At 38.4% G+C, this 24,901-nt stretch overlaps 2 protein-coding genes across 5 annotated transcripts; both read left to right on the top strand.

The window, feature by feature from the left end:
* The first annotated feature begins 145 nt into the window (after positions 1 to 145).
* nphp1 (nephronophthisis 1) lies at positions 146 to 9,359 on the top strand. 4 transcript variants are annotated; one of them, XM_028007273.1, is made up of 20 exons: positions 146 to 675; positions 893 to 954; positions 1,102 to 1,162; positions 1,512 to 1,645; positions 1,969 to 2,164; positions 2,812 to 2,913; positions 3,088 to 3,251; positions 3,417 to 3,459; positions 3,595 to 3,682; positions 4,305 to 4,399; positions 4,544 to 4,672; positions 4,759 to 4,833; positions 4,941 to 5,051; positions 5,555 to 5,637; positions 5,816 to 5,892; positions 5,990 to 6,045; positions 7,449 to 7,561; positions 7,674 to 7,797; positions 7,877 to 7,921; positions 8,192 to 8,311. In XM_028007273.1, exons 1-18 carry the CDS (start codon positions 610 to 612, stop codon positions 7,795 to 7,797), a joined length of 1,779 nt encoding a protein of 592 aa, XP_027863074.1. In that variant the 5' UTR covers positions 146 to 609; the 3' UTR covers positions 7,877 to 7,921; positions 8,192 to 8,311. The 4 variants fall into 4 exon arrangements, with proteins under 4 accessions (XP_027863074.1, XP_027863073.1, XP_027863075.1 ...); XM_028007272.1 differs by having other exon boundaries at positions 152 to 675; positions 5,990 to 6,089; positions 8,192 to 8,349; XM_028007274.1 differs by having other exon boundaries at positions 157 to 675; positions 7,674 to 7,747; positions 8,192 to 8,349.
* A 6,301-nt stretch (positions 9,360 to 15,660) lies between these two features.
* Positions 15,661 to 24,827, top strand: LOC114138172 (myelin and lymphocyte protein-like). Its single transcript, XM_028007276.1, has 4 exons — positions 15,661 to 15,890; positions 22,053 to 22,217; positions 22,334 to 22,468; positions 23,652 to 24,827. Exons 1-4 carry the CDS (start codon positions 15,804 to 15,806, stop codon positions 23,724 to 23,726), a joined length of 462 nt encoding a protein of 153 aa, XP_027863077.1. The 5' UTR covers positions 15,661 to 15,803; the 3' UTR covers positions 23,727 to 24,827.
* The last annotated feature ends 74 nt before the right edge of the window (positions 24,828 to 24,901 follow it).

Genomic DNA, 24,901 nt, shown 5'->3' with positions numbered 1-24,901 from the left:
AAGAAATATTAATGTTAATCTGATTGTGGCAAAAAGACAGAAAAAGATCAATAAAATTACAGACATTAAGACAAAATATAAATTGTAACTAAACTAACAAATTAGTTAGTTTTGTTACTTCTGTGTCAATTCTTCTGTAATTGATACAGAATAAATCAATTATTTGCAAGGTAAATGTGACTAAATTAACCGTTGAGCTATTTGCCTTAGCCCCACCAGCCAAAAAATATGACTTAATTCATTCATCTTAGTTTCATTGGAAAATATCGAGAGGTCGTTTTCACCTTTGGTGGATACACATACGACAATGACGAGTTTAGCCCAGTAGATGGCGGTAACGGCCAATGGTAATTTTTTTAAGCTAAATGCTAGTCTGACAGAGTTTGTATTTATGCACTAAGAACCAAAGACTGATAACATATGTATAAAATATACGTGACAAATGCCTAATGAATAAAAGAGAAAGGGGAGAAACCCAGATATAAGCGGACCATCGCAACAACATCCAAAGAAGAAGTCAGTTGCCTAGCGACCAGTGGAAGCATAATAGCAGGTAGTAGCTAAACTGTCGGCTAACAAAAGGTGCTTGTGAACCAAAAGAGCCCTTAAATGCCTCCGAAAAGGCGAGGACCGCTGCAACTCGCTCAAAGAGAAGTGGACGAAATCAAAAGACAGGTTTGTTAGAGAAAGACGCCTTAACTTTGTTACAGTTTATTCTTCAAACGATGAATTATGATTTTTAACGAAGCTCAGCTAAAGCGTAGAGTTTTTTGTTACTGAAGCCATAGCCAAATACAGGGTTAACGCAGACTCAAATAGGTATGCAGCATATATTTTTTGTACAATCGAGACTTGACTGCGCATAGAGTTTCATTGTTTTGCTGTGAAACAGCTTGACGGTCTGGAAAAGAGTGTGAAGAGCCAACATGGATCCAAAGAGGAGGCACTGCAAAGGTGGGCAGTTATAAAGGATCGTCGGTAGCCATATTTCTGCTTCTATCTTCATTTGAACTTAAATGTTATTTAATTCCTTTCATCTAGTCTCAGTTTGGTTTTTAGCACATTTATTTATTTTGGTTTAAATCTGAATATCGTGTACAGATGCTACGAGTTGCAAGTTTCTGCAGAAAAGACTCTAAAGACTCTGCAGAATTTGACAAAGGTACGTGTCCTGCTATTAGACATATTAAATGATATTTGGGAAATGCACCAGTATAGCTGATGTTATATCTACCTAAATATTAATATATCTTATTTCTTAAAGATATTCATCTTTCAGAAAGATGAACATCATGAATATGGTCTGACACAATTTCAGTAATACATTTGCAAGAAATGTAATGCACTACAGCACTGAATAAATGAAAAAATTAAAGTTTCATAATGCTATGTATTATGATACTTTATCAGCAAATACTTCTATAATTTTATGGTGCATCTGCCAAACTAACTTTGTTGTCCAAGTTGTCACTAACTTGACTTTGTTGATTTCTGTTAATTTTGTTTTTCAGGCTGATGAGCTGGCTCCAGTGGGAAACTATGACCAGAGGAAACTAGAAGAGGAGAGACGTTTGCAAAACATCTTGGGGCGTCTGGTCACTCTGTCTCTGGAGCTTTCACCACCAGGCCCCAGCACTCAAGCTGGGTAAGCTCCAACATGTATACTTCAAGTAAATAATAAAATACAAGACGTATTAATAGACAAAATAAAAACGCTTATCATAAGATTCATAGTTTACATCTTGCATGCACATTTTTCTTATGTTTGGTCTGATGTGTTTGACATATACAGTATGATGTGTTGGAATTGTTACAAATTTTATTCATTCACATTTTTCATTGTAAAAAGTACACTTTGTTTTACCAGAATTCTCTCTGTGATTATGTCAGTAAAGTGATAAACCGCGCTACATAAATAATGCTCAATTCTGACTTCTTTATTTTCCCGTTTTTGTTTGGTACTTGTAGCAATGTTTCAACAAAAGATATTGACAACAATAGTGACGACGACGACGACAGCGACGATAATTTTGAGGAAGACAGTGATGGTAAAGATGAAGGGGATGGAAGTACGCCTGAAAAGTCGCCCTCTCAGTCAGCCCCTCAAATCTACAAGGTCCTCAGCGATTTCAAAGCAGAGCAGGAAGGAGATCTGTCTGTTCGGGTAAATGGCCGTATGTATGTCGCTCGCTGTACAAAACTTTTATGATGCATAAAGTTTTGGTAGCTAGTAAGATAAAATTATTTCAAAATCCTATTTAAGATTGCCAAATTCTTCCAGCCTGAATTAAAAATCCCCTGCAGTAGAAAGATGCAACAAAAGAGGGCACTAAAGGCTTCTGTGTTGCCCTTTCATCTCCATCCCTGCTGAAGAAGGAATTTATACAGCACTGGATTTTATTTAGAGGTAATAGAGTAAGAAGAGGTAAATTGATATGCAAATTTAGGAGTCGCCTGTCCTTAGCCATTTACTTCACAATTACAAGCTGATTTGTGCCAATCAATTACATAAAATTCCTATAAAAGACATTGAAGATTTTGACTGTACAGTGACAAAGTACAAACAAGTTTAAGAGGTGTGAATACATCATTTTAGTCTAATGTCCAGTGTTGGTGTCTTAACACAATCTATGTGCAGTGCTTCTGGGATAAATGTTTCATAATAGAAATAAGTGGATTCTGTCTGCTTTGTGGCTCTTTTTTTCCCCCAATGTTGTCTTGATCGTAAGTTGTTGAATACTTGAAAGCCTTTTCCTGTGATTTCATCACTAAAGCTAAGGCTTGCTTCTTGAAATGTTCTTACCTTTTCAGAAAGGAGAAGTGTTGAAGATAATTAAAAAGACAGCAGATGGATGGTGGCTGGCTCAGGACAAGATAGGGAACAGAGGAGTTGTTCCTAAAACCTATCTGAAGGTACTGCAGAAATCCGGAAAACCACAACTGTTTAAATTTCACCAGCACTTAACTGAAAATCTTAATTCAAAATTGTACCAAGAAAATTAAAATATAACCTGTTGGTATTGTAAATTTTAGAATTTTTTTTTTGCAAAAGTCTTTCTTTTTGTTTTGTATTTTGATCTTTACTAGATTGGCGTTGGTGTTAATGATGAGCATGACAAGGATTCGGATGAGAATTTGGATGAGGAGGAGGATGAAGACGATGACGAAGATGATGAAATCCAACAGTCGGAACAGGAAGAAGAGGAAGATGAAGATGTAGATGAAGATGAGGCCGACGATGAAAACAAAACGTATGACATCATATATCTACGCAGCTTAAATTGTCAGTGTTTTATCTTGCTTCTGGGTGTTCTCCAAATTATTATGAGATATTGTAAAAAAAGAAAAGAAAACGTAATCTCACCAGCCCTGTTTGTTTATATGTTTTGCGTTCATCTTGCGTTTGTCTTTCACAGCAAAGCTTCTAACTGGTCAACTTTCAGAAAGGGTCTGACGGAGGTAAAACTGTGTATCTGGCATAAATATATATTCTCTATCTTCTGATAGTATTGGTAATATTACTATCTCCAAATAAAAACGTAAACTGTGGGTTTTTTTTAAGTGCATGACATTAATTGTATGTGCTTGTGACAGATTGATACAACAGATGTGCTGTCAGCAATGGGAGCCATTCCTTCAGGATTCAGGCCATCAACTCTCAGTAAACTCCTGGCAGAAGAAGGTCATTATACATCTAGTATTACTCTCGCTCTATATGCACAACCACTGTCCTTATCAAGCTGCAAAACGCTGGTTTACATGAGAACTCATTTGGATTTTGTAAAATATTAAACTCCAAAACTGTTCTGTTAAAGCAAAGGTGAACAGATTGATTAAACTTGCATGATTCTGCAAGAAGCTCCTTGTTGAAAACGTGGCTCTGGATCAATTCAGCCAATTCGTACCCAATCTGCAGCCACATGTGATCATATAATGCCTTCAAACTTGTAAAGAAACCATTTTGTGCACATGTGCTTGACAATTGTTAGTTTCTTATTTATTTATTTTTTATTAATTATGGAGACGATCATAAAAATGCTCAAATCTCAAGTAAAATCTCAATCAAAACAAATAGATTTGATAAAATAGCTAATCTAAAAATGACCGCTTAGAGTTTTTGCTGCATTTTCCAGCTGTGTGTGTGGTTCATGGTTTTATACACGGTCATATTTAGATGGAGGGTTTGTGAATAATTAATGGAAAAATGTCATTGTTAGTAAATATAACTCTCTGTAGGGGAGCCATTTTTTCTATACGTTGTTTGATTAAAAGGTGAAACTATCAACGTTTTTGTCTTTTTAAAGGGGAGCGATATAGAGGAAGTCATTATATTCAACCTGAGCTCAGCCAATCACAGCTTTCCTTTAAAGATCTCTTTTTAGATCCAGACACCGGCAGGGTGAGTGCTTCTCTATGCATATGTTTATTACTGCACAACCTTCATAGTGTTTAATTTAACTACGTTTCTTTCTAGAGTTCGCAGTATTTACCCAGTTATGACCCATTCTGACAAGAGCAGGTTATGTTTTGTTAACTTGTGCAGGTCCGTGCTCGCCAGGTCAGGAACTGTGTTTGTTTTAATTTGTGGAGCTGCAAGATGATTCCCACTCCTGGGGTCGGAGTTCAGGTCCTCAGCAGACACATCCGTATGTGTGCTTTTGATGGAACGCAGGTAACAGGCCTTTTCTCTGTTACATACAACATAGTCATCCTCTCTGTATGTAATTTATTTAAACTAGACCGTAGCGTATTTTCCAGGTGTTGAGTAACATCCACACGGTGAGGGCGTCGTACACCTCAAAGGACCCAAAGACATGGAACTTCTCTCCGAGGGTATGAGAGGACTGAGGCTGCCACATCATAAACACTGAACACTGAGATCAAGTTGACCTCTGTAGAGGTAAAGATCTTTACTCATTTCTGCATTTTGCGTTTGTCAGATGACCAGCATCTTGCCAACTATCCTGGACGGAGACTGCTTCCTTCGCTGCAACTCTTTGTCTCCGAACATTGGAGTTCTTTTTGAACTTGGAGTCACTTTTTTGCGAAACGTAAGTGCTCATGTGTGACATGTGAAAGCACAATACGGCACATTTTTATTATGTCATGTAAAATTCACATTTTTCATATTTTTCCATTTTTGTCTGTACTGCTTCTAAAAACAAAGTGTTTTTTGGTGTCTGGAAAATGAACTGTTTCAAAAACCTTCCGAATGTAACGTCACAAATCAGCAAGCACTGCCTCTACATTCTTGTTGGTTGTGCAGGAGGCTCCAATTCTGCTTTTCAAAGCCGTACGTTTGTATAATTGCGCAGCTGTTTGCATCCATTGTCATGTATGAGTATAAGCATTGAGGTTAGGGGTGTGGCCAGCAGCAGCTTATATGGATTCTAAAACGGCTCATTCTGACAAGAGATCAAAAATCATTCTTATTATCTAAGAAGGATTTTGTGAAAAAATTTAATAATTCTGTTTTGTGTATCTCATAGACCTATCCTAGCCTGTTCAAGGAAGCATAATAGGTCACCTGTAAGATGTGATGTGTGATTTTAAGTCGACAGGTGAGAGAGGAGACCTGAGCTGTGGTTGGGCTTTCCTCAAACTAACTGACGACAGCGGAAATCCACTCCAGAACAGGTAAATGAGAAGAGATGTCGATGAATAAAAGAAAATACACAGAACTTGTTTGTACCTCAATGTAAAAATAGTTAAAAGCCGGAAAAGTAAGCACATTTTTTTACGAGAGCTGCAGAATTTCCTACTGAGAAAATCCAGTCTTAATTGAATTTAACATTTTGTCCAATCTCCTGCATAGAACCTATGAACTGCCAATAAATGGCGGAACGCCATATGAGAAGAAAGTCGTGTTGGAAGCACCCGTTTCGAGAAGATGTAAGGAAAAGAAGCCAAACTTTTAAAAATGGTAACAGATGATGTCCAAACAAACAAACAAAAACAGTGGATTTTGTGTCTTTTGTTGACTTCCTAGCTCCGGGTGGCGTTTTTCAGCAGATGCTCCAGGCCCGACGGCAGCCCAAACTGATTGTTAAGTTGAAATCGGCAAGCAGTCGGACCAGACTGCAACTCAGGTGGGGGAGGGAGGGGAATCAGCGAGAAGAGCAAGGCGCCGAGCTAAAACACATGCAGGGGATTACGTGATCAATAAATCACTCCAAGTTTCAGTCAGACACATTCCTGGCTCCGCTTGGATTTACACGTGTGGGCGATTAGGCTTAAAGTGACAGCAGGCCCATTTTAGGTGCCAGAATGTTTCACACTTAATATTATTTCAGGCTAACTTTAAAATAGATTACTTTTCTCCTGAAACATGTTCTGTGATATAAAATGTACAAAACTGGACTCAGACACTTCACTCACAATTTATTTGAAGGCTTTTTTAGCAACTGTTGCAGCACCAGGTCTACCAAGCAATGCTCCTAAAAGCTTGGCATACTTTGCTATGGAACATTTAAAAAAATTTTTTTTGTCTTGGCAGAAATACTCTAGCTCAACTAGTCAGGAAAAGAAGCTGTAGGGAATGGATTTTTCGATGCGTGGAACAGATTTCGGGCTATAAAAATGCTTAGCGAGAAGATATAACGGCAGTGTAAAAAAAATAAATATCCATCAGTAGTCCTACCACCGTCACAGCCATCATTTAGAATTGGCAAAATAGTTTAGATTTGTTAAATGTCACAATAAGAAAAGAAAGAATAAATCTCAGATTTATTTATTAACGTCTTAGAATCCGTTTTTATACAGAGTCCTTGCTATCTCTTTAAACAATGAGGGAAAAGCCAGCTGATGTAATGGTTTTTAGGTGTGCACACTAATAGTTACCCAACACACACACACACACACACACACACACACACACACACACATAGACGTTGTGAATAGAAAGTAGAGTTGGATGATACGGTTGAAAAACCTAACATCATATCAGTCAATATCAATAATTATTAATAAGTTTTCTGTTTTAAATATCTGAAATGCTGCCAAACCAGAAGCATGACCTTTCCTGTTTTATCCACAGTCTCCACTCAAATCGTTGTTTTTAGAAGTTACACAACAGTCTGTTGCTAGGTAACCAAAAAGTGAGTGAGTTAGTTGATGCCACCAATCTTGGTTAACTCAGTGTGAGACATTGGCCTGCTAAAGCCTTTCCTCTGCCTACATCTCCCAGGATGCTGTGCGGTTCTGGATTGGCGTTCAGTGAATATTCTGTCAGATCGGATGTATTATCTGTTGATATTGATCACGTGTCTGTCTTTTCAATTATACAGTTGATCCTCAATACAGTTTTTCTAGTAATTGTGAACACAGTGTGGCATGTGTCGCATTTCATTTTATCAACAAAACATCCAGATGTTTGGTTTTCTTCTCACTGTATCGATATATTTCCAGTTGCTGGTGTAGATGAGTGACACGTTCATGTTCCTCTTCAGTCTCCTCCCGGACACTCTGCTGCACTGTCTGAGCTGTGTCCACCTGCTGGTCCTGCACCGCCAGCTGCTGGCCGACACGCTGCTCATGGACAGACCCACCATGCAGAATGCAGGCAAGACTCCGACAACTTTAATCCGACAAAAAAAAAAAAAAAAAAAAAAAATACTTTCAATTGGCCACAGCTCAAAGTGACACCATCTTTTACCTATTTATCTCTGACGTAGATCTTACATGCAGTCCAATACTTTCAACTTTCCCAGTGCTGTTGGACCAGACAGACCTGCTAGATGCCCTCAGGGTGAGAAATGGGGGAACTGTGGTCACGCTTGTTTACTGTCACCAAATTAGGTGCAGTTATTTTTTGTCAAAGCACAACCATTCCTTTAAATGACACTGGTTTGATTTTTGTTTTTGTTTTTGTTTTCAGAGTGCCTGGCTGGAAGCTGAGACCAATATGAGCAGAACGCAGAAGGTTCGCATACATTCTTGATAGCGTATGTTATCAGAACATTTGATGCGGATGGGAAGCTTGGTTAGCTTGTTGCATCATAAATTCTTGTTTGTTTTTTAAATGTAACGACTGTGTGTGCAATCGCAGGAACAGCCTGCATGGGGTGCTGTAGATTTAAGTGAGGAAGCAGAAGAAAAATGTAGAAAATTGATCTGTACCGTACTGCATTTTAGTGCGTGCGTAATTGAATCAAACGTAGCAATGAAACAAAGTGTGATTCTCTGTTTGCAGCGAGACCTGTCATATCTGAAGCAGGAGTTTAGTAAAGTCTACATGTCGTCGGTGTACTTCCTGCTGCACACGCCCTCTCTGCCCTGCTATCGCTGGGCCGACCCGCCCTCAGAGGAACAGCGGGCCAGGGTCATCTACAGCACCTTGGAGGCTCTGAAAAACTCCCAGCAAGCCACCGGCCAATCAGCATCCCCAGGAGTCTTTTTTGACTCCTCTCATTCACATCTTGCTTTCGATGTCCAGGAGTTGACCTTTGATCTCCTTTCCGCGAGACGGTAGCGACGACATCGCCTCCAGGACTAAAACTGCCTGTGATTGGCCAGGCTGGATTTAGGAGGATGCAGCTTTTCTGGGCTGAAGCCACCTTCTACCCATGTAAACACAAGTGGACTGATGGTTATGAACTCGTTGAAGGGTTTTTTTTTAGGCACTGTCCAAATAAAAATAATTTGTTGTAAAACAATCTGTGTAGGTGTCCATCCTAAAATATTCTTTATAGACTAGTGGAAATTGCTAGAAATATCTTACTCCAAAAAAAAATTATCCAAAATACCATGACAACCTGTATGGTGAGGTAAGTACAGAAACGCTTAAAAAAAACACTTGTGAAGCATCTGCTTAAATCTTACCATTACAGGGGTCAGGGTGGAGGCAGGGTTATGACATCATACACTTAAATAGTTACCTATTGTTTACATACATTGTTTTTTTTGTTTAGCTGTGCTTCTCTAATATTTTTACTGGTGTGGTCTGGCCACTCCTATGGAATTTTTCTGGGAGTGCTACTGCCAGGCTATTGTAAAATGTACTTCAATTTGTTCCCCCCCCCAAAATTAAAATATGCCATTTTTGGATTTTGTAACAGTTTTAAATGATAATAATAATAATATATGTAATAATATTCAATATTACTAAAAAAAACCAAAAACACAGGAAACAGTTCATGTTTGCAATGCTGTTGCTTTTACAATAAGCAATTCTTAATGAACCCAAGTCATAATCTAAATTAACAGATGTTCTTAAACATCTGTTAATTTAGATTAACAGATGTTTAACCGGCTGAAAGATTTTTCAGCCGGTTTAGTGGCTTTCCTACCAATATCCATTCTTGCACATATTACGGTGTGATTGTGTAGATGGAATAAAAGCACTTTACAGTAAAAAGTAACAATGTTTGCATATTTTATTGTTTGGTTTTTTTAATAACATCTTAATAATAGAACTTTTGTTGGTATCAGTTGTTGGTTTGCTCCAACATTTACCTGAGCTGCTCTTTCAGCTGTGTCCTCTGACGGGTCATTGAGAAGCTCCAGTCTTCTCCACCCATTAGTTCAACATCAGTCGTGTGTGTGTGTGTGTGTAGTGTAGAGTTACAGGACAGCAGAACAGTGTTTGGAGTTAACAATTAGCTGGCGTGGGGGTTTTTTTTTTAGCCGGGTATAAAAGCAGAGGAGCAGTGGGAGGTTGGTCCAGTGTGAGCTCAGATGCTTGCGCTCACACATCCGAAGCGACATATAAGTGCTGCAGAAAATATGTTGTGTAATGTTGGAATAAGTAAAAATCATATACAGTAAAGATTATTGAATGTCTTATAAATGTTTGATTCTTGCTCTGGACATTTGTAATATATTATTTAATGAAACAGTACACCAAAATAAAAATGATGCAACGTTTGTGTTTATTTGACAGCATGTTTCCCAAAACATTTGCTTAAAAATACAAAAAGTTAGCACCACAACCATTGATTCTTTGTATTATGTTAGCGATTTACGTGTTTCTAATCTTAAAATTAGCACATTTAACACTGAATTTAAAGGAAGGTCCAGTTAATCTGAAGGGCAGTTCAGATATCCGCATGCCCATGAATGCACCTCTGAGTCCCAGCTCCAAACCCTGGAGTGGTTCTTCTGTGTACAGATGCACTTAGAATGGAGTCTTTATGAGTTTCTGTGTTTGCAGGTGAATCATATTTCACATCCTGTATTTCCACATTCCGCCATTGTTGCTGTGGCAATAGTTTGGCTCCCTTTGTGACCAGATCGAGCTAAAAAAGGACAAAATAAAGATTCTTCAGAAAATCCTGCTGAATCACTGGCCAGGTTAATTCATCAGTCCCACTAAACCTTTTAAAAACGACTACCAGAAAACAAAATTGGGTGAAATTCTGAAAAGTTGTCCCTCTGCATGTTATTCAGTGTTTAGTTCTTGTGAGAGGAGTGGTACTTTGAGAGGACAGAAAGTCTGATCACTATTGTCAGCTGGAAACATTCAGACGCTCTCACCCAGTTCTGCCTTTGTGCCTCAAGACAACCATTGTCATTGGGGAGGGAGCAGAATGCCTGGAGAGGGGGGGAAAAAGCCCTGGGAGACAGGGAAGTGAACACTTTCAACCAAACCAGGAGAGCTAATAAATACATTTTTAATAATATTTATGCTGTTGGAATAAATCACAGATTAAGAGAGATGGAAGGAGCCATTTTGACCCATTCCTCCTTACAAAACCGGTGTTACGGAGTCTGGTTTGAAGGGTTCCCTTGTTGGCACACCTTTTCAGTTCTGCCCACTAAGATTCTGTTGGACAGAGGACTTTGTGATGAAAACGTCCATAAATAGACTTTTTGTCCTTCTGGACTAGTGTCTACTTGAAACACCCACTCGTGTACCAATTGATGCACTTCAAAATTTCTCATAATGTTGTTCTCCCATGATGCTATCAGTTTTATAAGTTTCGCCTTTCCCTTTGTGCTTCACTGTTGCTATGGTGTTCTTCGTCTCCAAATGTAACAATGGTCATTATTTGCAAAACACTAATCTTAATTGTGATCAGACCACAGGACCTGTCTCCAAAAATGAAAGTCTTTCTTCCCTTTTTCTCTCTGTTTTTTTTTTGGAGTAATGGCTTCTTTTTCGCTGAGCGGTCTTTCAGCCCACATTAGTGTAGGCCTAGTTTTACTGTCTTACAAGCTTCAGTCAAAATTTTCACAAGGACATTTCTCCCCTTTGTTCTGGGGTTAGTTTGCACATTTCACCCCAAAACAAATACAACTCTGGGACACAGAACCCACCTCTATCCTGAACAGTGTGACTAAACTAACGTATCGCCTCCAGGCATCTGCAAAATGCACCCAAGGATGAGCGAGACTTTATAAATCTTTACGTATGAAGCCTGATTTAATATAAATCCGCTGATGTCCAGGGCTTTCCCATATGCAAACTTTGGAGTTTGTATTACAGTTAATTATGAGGATTTTCCACTTAACGCTAATGAAAACACAATATTCAAAATTATTACATCAGAATAGCAAACGTCATAGGAACGCTATTTGCATGAGACATTGATGGAGTTTCAAACAGGGATCAAGATTGTTGATCTGAGATATGGATAAGGCAATAGTGTTCCTTTCGCAGAGGTCAAAGGTTGGCTACCGAATCGTTGCCCTGGAGCTTACAGAAATTCACCAGAGCAAAATTGTACAAACACAAAGGCTTTGACCATCACGTTAACATTTGGTTTGTGCCGCCTTTTCTTATCCGCTAATCTTCATGCCAGAGATCACAGTGGAAATGCCTTGAAGTTATTATGTTTTCCTACATTTTTCACTGATGGAACGCGCGGCGTTTTGAGGAGGAACTTTTTCAGTGAGGCCTTAATGCACAATGCATTCTTTGTCGTTCCCCCTGGGTGAGTGTTACACTGCGGAGCGACACCTGACCCTGACAAATATCTATTGTATTTTCCTAGAGCTGGCAAAGTTCCCATGGAGGTGCATGTGTGTGTCTGGGTGGTTGGTGGGCTGAGCGGTTGTAACCAGAGCCAAATGCAAAGAGCCAGTGCAAGGTGTGTCTTTTAACACAGCTTGTTTCAATGTGTAAATACAAGCATAAGATTGTTGAATCTTATCATTTTAAACACATGGTGGACAAAATCAACAGTAATCCAGAATACTGTGGAGATCCATGTGGAAATTTCTTTCACAGATGGTGAAAAATATAATCAATTATTAGGACGCACGACAACAGTATGCAGCATTTAAACCACCAGCAAACGGAGGAAGGACCTAGAATTGCGTATTGTGCATCATTTGTTGTAATATGTGAGATGGGTTTTACTTTTTGAGGTTTCCAAAATGTAAAACTTCATTTTTCGCTATGGATTTATGTTTTAATGGACTTCTTTTGAATTTTGTTTAATGATTTACTAGGGCTGTCAACGTTAACCCGTCAGTGTTACATAATTCAGATTAATCACATTACCTACTTTGACGCAAACGCCTCTCTCCAGCGGAGGGTTACGTAGTTCAAAGAAGCGCGCTGCACGGTTCTTGTACCGCGGTCATCAGTGGATAGGCTCCAACCCGAGTGGAAACATGAGTGAAGAGAGTCGGACTGGTGAGCTCAGTGGGAAATTTTGCTTTTTAAAAAAAAAACACAGCGTGTTTTACACGTGGTCTGCGGTTGTGAGGCCGGTTGGATGTACTGCCATATTCTCTGAAACACATTTGGAGACGGCTTATGGTGGAGAAATGACCATTCAATGCACGAGCAACAGATCTGGTTGACATTCCTGCTGTCAGCATGCCAATTGCACGCTCCCCCAATGCTTGCGACATCTGTGGCATTTTACTGTGAGGCAAAACTGCGCATTTCAGAGTGGCCTTTTATTGTGGGCAGTATAAGGTACACCTGTGCACTAATCATGATGTCAGATCAGCATCTTGATGTGGCACACCTGTGAGGTGGGATGGATTATCTCAGCTAAGCAGAAGTGCCCACTATCAAGCATTCAGACAGATTTGTGGACAACATTTGAAAGAAATAGTAGTATTGTATATCTGGAATGAATTTTAGATCTTTGAGTCCATCTCATGAAAAACGGGAGCAAAAACAAAAGTGTTGCGTTTATATTTTTTGTTGAGTGTATAAATTTATAACCATCAGAATTACGCTTAGTAGAGCTTCTTATAGACTTGGAAGTATTGATTTATCCACTTGATGTCAGTTATATTGATCAGGTAATTTGAGTCACTCCCCAAAGCAGCCCGTAGTCACGTAGGCAGCATTTAACATGACATATGCAAAAACATATTCACATTATTAAGTTACATATTCCAGTGTTTGGTCTTCAACTGAGAGAAACCGTGGTATAAAGATTGAATTCAAATAGTATTTTCTGAATTTCTCTCCTGTGTGCTAAAATTGACATTGACTATTCATATGTAGAAATAAGCAGACTCTCAGCTGTCCTGGGGTGTGATAATTGTTTTCACATGAATATAAATGAATATACTGACAGCCTGGACTGATACACTCTGACACAGTGTGTGGAATAAGCATTATGTTGCAGGCCCAGGCAGTCCCAAGAGTTGTACTCTCTCTTTATCCAACCAATGCCGACCGATCAACCACACCTTAGTTACTCACTGAGGTTTTCAGTGACTAATGTTTTTTTTGTTTTTTTTAATTCGTTGCAAAGCTAATAAAAATACAAGTTTAACTGCAGTGCAACTTAGTAAGGCCCTGTGCAAACAAGCCGTTATTGAGTTCAAAGGTCAGTCAAACAACGTAGGAAAAAAGAAACCTATTCATTCATTCATTCTGTGTTTTTCCAATCGGCATGCCATAGAACTTGAAGAGATTTTTATTTCTGTCTGTGTTTAACGTGAGTAGGGAGCGGCTGGAATTGGGTGCATCCACTTGAAACTTTGCACTTCAGAAACTGGGCATGCAGACCTAATATGACTTTCATAATTAGACTGGTGTTATATTCTACCTTCCGTGTGATTTCATCTGATGACGTATTGGGGAAAAAAAACCCTGGTCCGTTTCAAACTGACTGACTCATCTCCCTGTTCAGTGCAGATCATTTGGAAGTTATGATTTTATAGGCGAATATGATGTGTAGGAACTTAAACATGACTTTATCTTATGTTTAAGAAAGACCTGGCTTTGAAAAAATTAGAGTATGGAATGATGAAAGGAGAAAAAGTTTGCAGTCACTTTTTTTTTTTTGTCTCGCAACATGTGTGCTGTCAGTTTTCACACAAAACAGAAGAGAAAATATTGAGACTCAAACTTTACGGTAGAAAGTATTCAGAGACGTTGTTTGCTCTGTAGTTAAAGTAACTTGATACTTTGTTGGATTTAACAAGAAAGCCACAGCTCAGATACTGATACAATGTTGTTGCCTTACTGCGTTTCAATGGTAGATTAAAATATTTGGCTTTGGCTAACTACCGAATTAGCATTTCTGCTTTCTGTGCATCTCATACTGCACAGAAACCCAGGATGCCCAAGATTTCCTTTTCAAGATGAAAAGCTCAGTGATATGTAAATCTCTAAAAATTGCTTCATGTTTTCTTAAACCAAACAGACTAAAAAAGCCTTCACAGACGAAATACAGAAAAAGCGAGCTGCATCTATCCTATAATCTGACGCGTCCAGATTATGCCGTTTGTCAGCAGCATTTTGTGTTCCTCCCACCCCAAAAACATTTAAGATTACAGAATTGTGAGGCAAGGATTTCTCCAGGGTTTTTCATACGTCCCGTGCGATGATATACGAGGGACGTGACGGGCAGCTTGTGGGTTCAAGCAACACAAAACATTTGTTGACAGTAACAACAAAGAAAGTACTGTATCTTCTCGCGAGATTTAAACTGATTCGAAGTTAAACTCTTGAACAGTTTGGCCCGTAGACACTGTAGTGAAAATGTTTTATTCAATCTTGCACATCAGAATTTTTGCTTGTAAGTATATGCAAAAATTCCAGTCATTTTTGCATATGATGCAAAAAAGAAACATTTTGCATAATATTGAAAAAAGGGAAAGTTTCCAAACCTGCAAGGTTAGGTTGGGAAGGGTAGTTCCTAACTATGAAGTACAAGGGTGACGGCATCCTGTTTCTCGCTGCAGGAAGGACTAGTGCACTTCAGGACACAGACGGCATTCTTATTAGAACAGAACGATGAGAAAATATTAAAGTAACATCTATTGGTGACGTCCTCCACGTTAAAACTTGTGCACAGATTTGTGTTTTAAATAGATGACGGCCCTGAACACACCGCCAACAAGTCTGGTGAAAAATGAAAAAAGAAGAAACAAATTGGTGACGGGGTAATGGCACTCTTAAATAGAAGCAATGTAAGCAAAAGTATTTTTTTTCTCCATATCCATTAGGGATATGGGGAAAAGTATCCCATATTAGTATCCAAACTAATGAATGAAAACGGCATCACTTGCTCATGTAAACGGGGTCGTTGCTCATTTATAGTGACATGTCAACAGGCACTGGAAGAAAGATGAGGGCAAACACAGGAGGATTCCACGCCGGAGCACTTACACACACACACACAAACACACCCCCACAATGCACTCTGTGTGTCCAAATGCTGCACAAACAAAGCCAAAAAAGCACCGGTCAAACAGGTTGTCTGGGGATGGATGCGTAGGTGGAGGGGAGGAGAAGCAGAGGGAGGTGCAGAAGGAAGAGGGCAGGAGAGAAAAACGCCCTTTAAAGAGCAGAAAACTAACAGTTTGTGCATCACACTCTGGAGGAAACCCCCCCCCCCACACACACACACGCACGCAGAAACACACACGTTCAGATTTGGACTATGGCTTCCACCACCTCTGGTGATGTTCTTCCCACCGGCGCCAGGATCTTCATCAGCTTTCCTGACCTCTTCTTCATCCCCGAGTGGGTAAGTGTCCTTTTGGGTCAGCGGCTGACTCTTCATGGACTCGGGTTTTTATCTTTCTTATGTTGCGTTCAGCGTTAACACTCCTGACTCAGACCACTCCTTCTTTATCTGCCAGGACATTGTCTTTTATTAGTACTGATTCACTCAGAAGCACTTTGATCCTGTTTCTTTCCTGAAGGTTTTCTCAACAGAATCATATCTCCGTTCAGACAGTAATCAGAGTGATGTTGGGCTGGAAAATGAGAACTTTCTTTTGTTAAGCTAAACCGAAAACTAAATAAGCATCTCAAATCAACTTAACTTACAGTTGGGTTTTTTTTATTAATAGTTGTAGGTAAGCGGTAGCATATGTTACTCGGACAACATGGCTACGGTCTGAGTTTATGCTAGCAGCTTGGTCTGAATGACCTATTGTTTCTTACAACCTTGGCAACAGAAAGAAAAAAAAAAAAACCCAACAACAATCATTACTGTTTTCCACAGCTAAACAATAACGTGTAGATCAGAACATGAAGGAGGCGGCCATGTTTTTTGGGTGTACGCCTGTGCAATTTATAGGAAAATCAAACTTAAGTCTTGCACTAAATAAACGTACAGTATGTCTTTGCTGTTTCTATGAGTCGCAGATTTGACTTTGATGTTTAAAAGGTCACTGTGGGTGGAGATGCTGAAATGACTTGAACAGTAATATGCATATTTGCTATTTTAAGTGACTTTTAGCTTTGATATTCAATAGACAAGACTTCAGGTTTGCAACTAACCAAAAGAGCAACAGATAGAAGTGCAGCAAATGGTAAAAAATTCGGATGACGTTTTTACAACACTAATGTGTTAAATGGCATATGTAAATAATAAAAAAGGTTTGTAACGTTTTTATTGCTCTTAATGAGGATTGCAAAGTCAAATTTTTTATTGGCTGCTGAAGCTTTCCCATTTCTCTTACTGAAGGTGTGGATGACACCTGGATTCTTGACTTCTCTCTCTCCCTTTTTTTTGTTTTGTTTTGCACAAGAAAACATGGAAGATTAAATCTTTGCAACACAGGTGGAAAAACACCTGCACTACGCAGATATAGCTGCAGAGCAGGGTATAAATCTAAACCAGCCATCGGGTCACTTGGTTTATTTTGTGGCCCGACTGTTTCCATGATCTGCCACTTAGTAATGGAAATGTTTATTTAAACAGCCACACTTTTAAAGCGGGCCGGGCAGATCGAGGGAAGCTGAGCCCCTTTACCCTAAAACGGAGAGCTGAAGTGGTCGTTAATAAATAAAGTTTATTAAAGCACAGTGATGTGAAAGTCAGCTGTTTTGATCAATGCAGTTCTATTTGTACAGAAATGTCTTTGTTTAAACATTTTCCCATTTTATGATCGATGTCTTTGCAATATTTGATGTATCACCAGGCAACTCTCCTAAGTGAAATTAAAGCTGCAGTCTGTAACTTTTATATATTTATTAATTTTTTTTTAACATATTTGTTAAAACTGTCATTATGTTGTGACAGTATGGCATGAGAGATAATCTGTGAAAAAGCTATTTCCTCTGCCTTCTCCCAGTGCTATCTAGAAACAACCAATCAGTGGCAGGAGAGTTTTAGTGCTGTCAATCACAATCTCATGTGGTGCTGCTCATCCTTCCTCCCCCTCGCTCTGTGCTATGCTGTAGCTAGCGCAGCCTGTTGTGAATGCTCAGTCTAGTTAGCATAGCTACCAATGACAGTAGATAAATATTTTTCCTGTAATAAGTTGTTTTTCCACCACAATAAAAATTTCTTTCATGGGGCCCAAGATTCCTGGCAGCGCCCCTGACTCTTTATATGTATCCGTTTGAGTAAAATGAACATTGCTCTTCTGTTCTATGAACTACAGATGACATTCGTCCGAAATTCCAAGCAGAAAATGTAGCATGTATTTGCAAAAAATGAGAAATGGTCAAAATAAGGAAAAAGATGCAGCGCTTCCAGACATCAATTAATGCAAAGAAAACAAGTTCGTATTCATTTAGAAAGAACAATACTCATGTTTTAACTCGGAAAGAGTTCGGAAATCCATACTTGTTGGAATAAGCAGGAGGTTTTCAATGGGGTTCAGTGAGGTGGTCTCTTCATTGTTTCCAAAGCTGCATATGTTGTAACGCAAACTGTGTTGTAATTTAAAACAAACGAGACACAAAAATACTATTTAAACCCAAAATATTTCACTGATTAATGGACAAAAAATGTGTGGCACTATGTTATTTTTATTATCATATACAGCTTAAAAAAGCAACATGAGAGAACCAAACAATAGTCTATAGAGCTACGGGCAAAAACAATTAAAACTGTCATTATTAATGGCTGTTTAGTTATATCAAATGAAAAGACGCGTAGCTCTCCAAAGACCTCCTGGAGCAAATGTTGACTGTTCACTCAGTTTATTTGATTCATTCCATTCATATGACTCTCAATAGATTTTACTTCCTCCTGAGTGATCATATGGGATCAATGGAAAGTCGTTTGGATCTGGTTGTTAGTTTTGATGCAGTCCTTCCTGCTTGTGGTGACAGTGGAAAGGAAAACTTCCCTTTAACGGGAAGAACTCTCAGGAAAAACCTGGGTCATTTGCCAACAGTCACAAATATTCCTACACTAAAAGGAAAAACAAAATGCCTTCTTTGCATTTGGTTTGTTTTATTTCACGTCGTGAAGCCAAATTCACTGTACACATCCGGATGATGTCCTGCAGGTAATTTAGCAAGAAGATGCAGAAACAATGTTGCTTTTTATACCTTTTATTTGTTTTTTCAGAAAATATAAAGAGGTGTATTTTAACAAAAGATGTGCACAAAATAATTAAACAAAAAGTTTCAAACAAGAAAGTCGAGAGGCAGAGGAGAAGCATCTTTCAATTTCCCCTCAAGGAATTTCTGTCAAACTGTTAGCAACCCAGACAACTCCTCAATTTAGTCTCCAGGTATTCTCTGACGAGTCAGTCACAGGGATCTGGGAAAGGCTGATATGACAAAGTTAAACTGACGCTAAGGTGCTAAGTGAAGTATTTTCAGACAAAATACATTGCCAGGTGGAAGACTGAAACATCTGTGGAGTGACTCACTGGGCTGGTCGTCTCGCTTTTTTAAGAAACGTTAAGAGGCACAGTTTACTCTACAGCGTTTCAAAAAAGGCCGTTACCAACTAACAGGCTCTTTACACAGGTGAAGTGGAAACGTTTTCAACCAGTCACTTGGACATATAAACCGATTTATGCAAGATTGTTTTCCTATATCAAACATTTCTTCCAAAAGGAAGCTGCAGTCCAGAAGCCAGATGGTATTATGAGGAAAAGAAAACTCCAAATCATGGTAGGACTAATCAGTGAAGCATGGCGTCCTTCTTGGTTTCAGTGGAATCAAACTGCAAACATTTCAAGGCTTCTTGGTAGGATAGTTTGTTTTTTTTCCTCAGAAATGTACTGAGCTGTGCAACAGTTCCTTTTGGCAATAGAAACAGCTGACAGTGAGAAGAAAAAATAAAGGTTTCGTGCTGATGCATCTACGTGGAACGGTTGTCATGTTTGTCCAGAACAAATTTGTTCTGTCTCTCATTTCTGTACTGAATTGTCCAAAGGACTGTTTTGCTTTTCTTGATGTCAGATATTTAAATTTTTTTTTAGTTTTTTTTTTTTATATATGTCGCTATTAAACATATCATTAGCAAAAAATGTAAAGTTTCTAACAAATATGAGCTTCTCCATGTTCATGTTATTTGAATAAACTGGTCTTAAGAGTCAAACTGCGTCGTTTACAGCGGTTGATAGCAGGAATACCTTTTGTCGCTCACACGAAGACATCGAGACGTATCTACCACCCAACAGGGAAAGGTAATTTCAAAAAGGAAAATCTGCTTTCGTGGAATTATAGGAACGAACGATGCCTGAGAAATGTTTGCAGATTGATTGTTTGGTTTAGGGCACGGCGCATTCCTGTGGAGCAAACTGCAGGATGGCTGCTTGGTTTGAAAGAAACGTGTGAATAGCTACTCCTGCCTCTGAAACAACGATGTTTGCGCAACGGTTTTATTGAGTTTCAAGAGGGGCTTTGCAGCAAACAATGTGGGGCTTTTTCACTGTAGTGGAGTTTCTTAATTACGAGGTGGACAAGCTGAGGGGATTTGTAGTTTCTGCAAAAATGCAAGGACGACTGGTTGTTGTTGAAATGTTGGTTCCTGTTGGACATTTCTTTAAATTCAGTGTTCTTCTGAGACACTGGCTCTCACAAGTCAACGCATCCCTGTTAACTGACTGGTTTTTGTAAATTATTAGCATTTGTCTATGCTACCTACTTTTACTGGTGACCTTCTCCTGACTGATACCTTACAACAGGGGCGTCAAACTCATTTTAACTGTGGGCCAAAGGGAAAAATCTGAATGTTCTTAAAGGGCCGGTTGTGCCAGAATCTATTGATAAAACCCATTAAACTATTAAAATATCAATAAGCCGCTATTTGTTTGAGCATTCAGTAAGTGTTTCTTATAGTGAAATAATAATAAACATCTCTTCACATTGATCAGTCCATCCAGAATTGTTTTTGTGGTATTTTGCAATCACTGTCACAGATTTTGTGGTGACAACTTAAGACATATTTGTGAGGAATTTTTACAATATTTATGCTAATGTAAGATGTTAAGTGTGACTTTTATTTTAATCAGTAACAGACTGCAATTTGACATCAACTAAGTCTGAGGCAGCAGTCACTTAAACCCAATGTTTTTGGCCAGTTTTGAGAAAGATTCTCAGTAAAATCAGAAATAATTTGGGGATCTGTTGATTCTGTGTGAATTTTGCGGATTCGTGACGAACTGGAAGGACTTATCTGTGTCATTTTGAGTCCAGAGGGCCACATAAAAAGCTACGGCGGGCCAGATTTGGCCCCCGGGCCTTGAGTTTGACACATGCGCCTCAGAACAATGTCATCCCTTTAATCTGCCTAACCTCTCAGCTATAGGTTCTGACTGACAGAAATGTAAATAAGTACAATTTAAGCATTATCAATATTCATGCATTTCTTTAAAAACAAATAACCACCAGTTTCACAGAGGTTCACATACAGTTTCACTACTCAATAATACTATTTACACTCCATCCACACTGAAACACGCTCCGGAAGAGTTTCAACAAAAGAGCCCTTCAAAGAGACATAGAGTGGTTTTTAATATCTTTCAATATCTATACTTAATATGCTAAGCTTTATAACAAAACTACCCTTTGAAAATGCAGAGAGAGAGAAAACTAAATGTTTACAGAAGGATAGGAGAAGCTCTGATGGATGTCCATTTGCTTTGGCCTCGTGTTTCTGTCTGAAGGTTCTTTTACGCCCAATGTTTGTCAAAGGAGGAGAGGAGAAACTGAAACAATATGCAGAACAGGGACAAGACCGAGAATGTGTAAGCCGGTGTGTGTTTTTTATAGCCCAGAATAAAAACAATATCTAGGAAATATGTTGATTTAAAAAAAAAAAAAAAATGTCCAAATGCATTTTGTGAGATTTTTAGATTTAGCCACTTTTTAAAATTTGGATCCAGTTAGGGACTAAAAATGGGCCTGGTACTTCAGTTTCCTATGAAATTACAGGTTTTTTTCCTCATATTATGTACATCAGTTTAAATATCTATACTAAGGCTTCAAGATCCATCTTTTAAGGAAGACGTATTCTAGCAATTGTCAAAATTTGACCTCTGATCCAGATTCAGCGGTAACTCGGTCCAGACTCGGCCTGTTTTTAGGAATTTACTGCTTTGTGGTCCCAGGTTTAAAGTTCGAATCCAACACTTTCCGCAATGCAAAAGTGCTTTAAGCTGTTCCAATGTGCAGCTTTAGCTAACAAAGCTGAGTTAACTCATCTAAACAAATCCGATAAGTTATAACATTTTACTGTCAGAAATGAGAGCAAATAACGGCTTCTAAAGCCAAGTAGTTGGCGACAGAAAGAGATATTTCATTTTCTTGCAAATACAAAGTAAAAAATAAAAAGTGATTTACTGATTTTTTCTAATTAAATTTTGTTGAGTGAAATTCTCTTTTTTGTTTTTTTTTGTTTTTGGGGGGGTGGGGATGTTAAGTAGAAATCAGATTTGGACTTTTAAACCCTTCTCCTCCTCCTCCTCCTCCTCCTCTCTCTTCACAGGTCATTGGCGGTTTGGTGTGGATCCTGGTGGCCTCGACCCGAGTCGTCCCGGAGAATCCTCTGGGCTGGGTCATGTTCGTGTCCGTTTTCTGCTTCGTCGGGACGACTCTGTGGCTTCTCATCTTCGCCTGTGGAGGCAATCAGAGCAGCTTTTGGCCCGGCCTGGTTAGACACACACACACACACACACACACCCACACACACACACACACACAAATAGAAAACTACACATTTCATGACAGTCATTCAGTGTTGACAGTCTTCCTTCTCTCGTCTTGCAGGATGCTGGTTTTCATTTTGTGGCGGCGGTTTTCTACCTCAGTGCGTCGGTGGTGTTAGCCTACATCACCATTCTGATAGGGAAAGGTTCAACATTTGGTATACTGAAGACCTACCGACTTGACATTTCTGCAGTGGTACGCAAAACACACCTAACTAAAGACAGTTCACTTTAATTGCAGGGCCTAAATATTAAAAATTTTGTGCCCAGGAACTTTACTTGCTGAGTAAAATGTTTTATTATTAACCTGGACTTTTGTGAGCCCAATGTCTTCACCTACTGTAAAAATAGTTCTGTCCAGTTTTTCTTCGGAAGGGACTGGGGCGTTTATCAAGATGGAGGAAATTATAAATAGCTCCAGAGTGGATTACAGCTGTCTGCTGAAGATGAGGACTGATTTTATTTTCACCCATAAATCCAAGTGTCCACATATATTATGGAGGATTAGGATCAAGCTAGGAAAATGAGAAAAATAATAAAATTACAAGCATAAAGTCACAATATTATGACTTTGTTTTCTTAATTCCTGTATTATTCTGACTTTATTGTCGGCTTTATTTTCATTACATTATGCCTTTATGTTTGTAATATTATGACTTTATTCTCATACGAGTCTATTCCTGTAATATTATGATTTTATGACTATATCTTTGCTATTTTTATTTTTTTTAGTGTGGCTCTAAAACTCTGCCGTACAAAACAATGGGTTTAGCAGGTGAAAAATAAGGGAATGTTCTAGCAAGGGTTCGTAAATCAGTACGGAAACACGTTTTGTCGTTCCAATTTGATTGATTTGGAGAAGATTTGCGGGGCGAAGTGGACAAATACAGGAGACGGGGGAGAGCGATAGATTGCAATCACAGAAGACGATGGAATGCAGATACTGAATCAAAAATTGTTTTGACAAAATATTGGTTGGAAAGTGTGCCCACTTCAGCAACCTTGATTGCTGCATGTGTCGTACTTTTCATATTCTTACCGACAGGTTTGTTTGTTTTGTACAGAACATTTGATAAAGTCCAGAAGTTTAAAAGAAAAGAGCAACGTTTTGAAATCATTTATTGCTGTTGGGTTGTTTGTTTTTTTTATATTCATAAAATCCACTGTTGATCATACAACTACTGCAGGCATCAGGGGGATTATTCTCAAGATCAGAATTACCGGATTGCAAATTTCACTCCAAAATCTAAAATCCTCCGAGTTATTTTTCCATTTCGAATTTGGACTTTTGTTTCGTAAATAACGCCACTGCTGATGTACGTCTCTCTGCTTCCTATTTGGCATCCATGCATTTTAATACTCCTGTCTGTATATTTCAGGTGATGTCCCATGTGGCTACTCTCCTCTACTTCCTCCACGCCATTTTCTCTGCCATCCGATGGAAGAGAGCCTGAAGCACAACCTGAACCCCTCCGGACGTCAAACACAAGAAGAGGCGCAGAATAATAATGAAATATGTGATGCATTTTTGTTTTTCTGTTTCGTTAAAGCAAATGGCTAAAAAAAAAAAAAAAAAAAAACGAAATTGAAGGAACCCATTATGCACAATATAAGTTACTGTTTTGATACGATAAGCAGCTATTTAGACTAGGTTTGTGTGAGATAAACCGGAGTGACACTGCTGATATAAGTACGCAAAAAATGTAATTCTTTTGGAAAAAGGCATTCATTCAGACAGTCTGTGTTGTTTAACAAATGGGGGGAAAAAAAAGATTTTCAATGTTTTCATTCCATCTAACATTTCATGGCATTTAACCTTCAAAAAGCAGCTTTTTTACAGCAGCAGAAACCTTTAAAACTAAACCAGATACAATTTTATCATTCACTCCAGATGTTTTGACGTTGCTTTTCTTTTTTTCTTTTTTTGTCCTTATGAAAGCAAGAAAGTTACTTTTCAGGTATTTCCCTTATTATTTCATTAACTGGACATCTAACACTCTAAATATGTGACACAGGGGTACCAGAACAACATGAAGGTAAAATCAAGGAAAATTCTAATAAATTACTACTATTATTACTACTAATACCACTACTAATAATAACAATAGTAATAATAATGACAACATAAATTAGAGTCAAATTGCAGTGGTCAAAACTTCTGTGTTTTTGTTGTTTCTTTTTTTTAGAAAAAAAAAACAAAGTTTGATGTCTGACACATTTCATAATCTATTTCACATCCGTCACGGTCAAGTCGACCGTGTTTGCTCTTTTTGTCTGTTTTCTTAACATTTTAAATGAGGAAATCATAAAACGAATAAATAAAAATGAAATTTAAAAAAATGAAGAGATTAGTTTATGATTCACTTTTTTTATTCCGTTCCTAGAGAACAATCTGTGTGGTTTCCCTTTCTTATGCGCTGTGCTATGGAATAAACGTTGAGATTTTGAGATTGTAAATAAATGATTTCACTTTACAGGCATGTTGATAATCTTTGTCACAAAAATAAATAGATTGGAAATTAGAATATCTGTTGGTCTGCTGATTAAATGAAATTAAAAAAAAAAGATGGACATTGAAATGAATTCATTAAGGTATATCTGTGATGATAAAATCCACTTGACATTCTGA

Source organism: Xiphophorus couchianus, chromosome 22 (genome assembly GCF_001444195.1).
Source record: "Xiphophorus couchianus chromosome 22, X_couchianus-1.0, whole genome shotgun sequence".
Lineage (NCBI taxonomy): Eukaryota > Metazoa > Chordata > Actinopteri > Cyprinodontiformes > Poeciliidae > Xiphophorus > Xiphophorus couchianus.
The sequence above is the reverse complement of the archived record's forward strand: the minus strand, read 5'-3'. Positions and strand labels throughout refer to the sequence as shown.

Bases quoted from the DNA above. Each gene is read 5' to 3' on its own strand.
- nphp1 (XM_028007271.1), top strand. From the start codon at position 610: ATGCCTCCGAAAAGGCGAGGACCGCTGCAACTCGCTCAAAGAGAAGTG. The intron at 676-892 runs GTTTGTTAGAGA...GCTGTGAAACAG, and splicing joins TGGACGAAATCAAAAGACAG to CTTGACGGTCTGGAAAAGAG. The intron at 955-1,101 runs GTGGGCAGTTAT...TATCGTGTACAG, and splicing joins AAAGAGGAGGCACTGCAAAG to ATGCTACGAGTTGCAAGTTT.
- LOC114138172 (XM_028007276.1), top strand. From the start codon at position 15,804: ATGGCTTCCACCACCTCTGGTGATGTTCTTCCCACCGGCGCCAGGATC. The intron at 15,891-22,052 runs GTAAGTGTCCTT...CTCTCTTCACAG, and splicing joins TCTTCTTCATCCCCGAGTGG to GTCATTGGCGGTTTGGTGTG. The intron at 22,218-22,333 runs GTTAGACACACA...CTCGTCTTGCAG, and splicing joins GCAGCTTTTGGCCCGGCCTG to GATGCTGGTTTTCATTTTGT.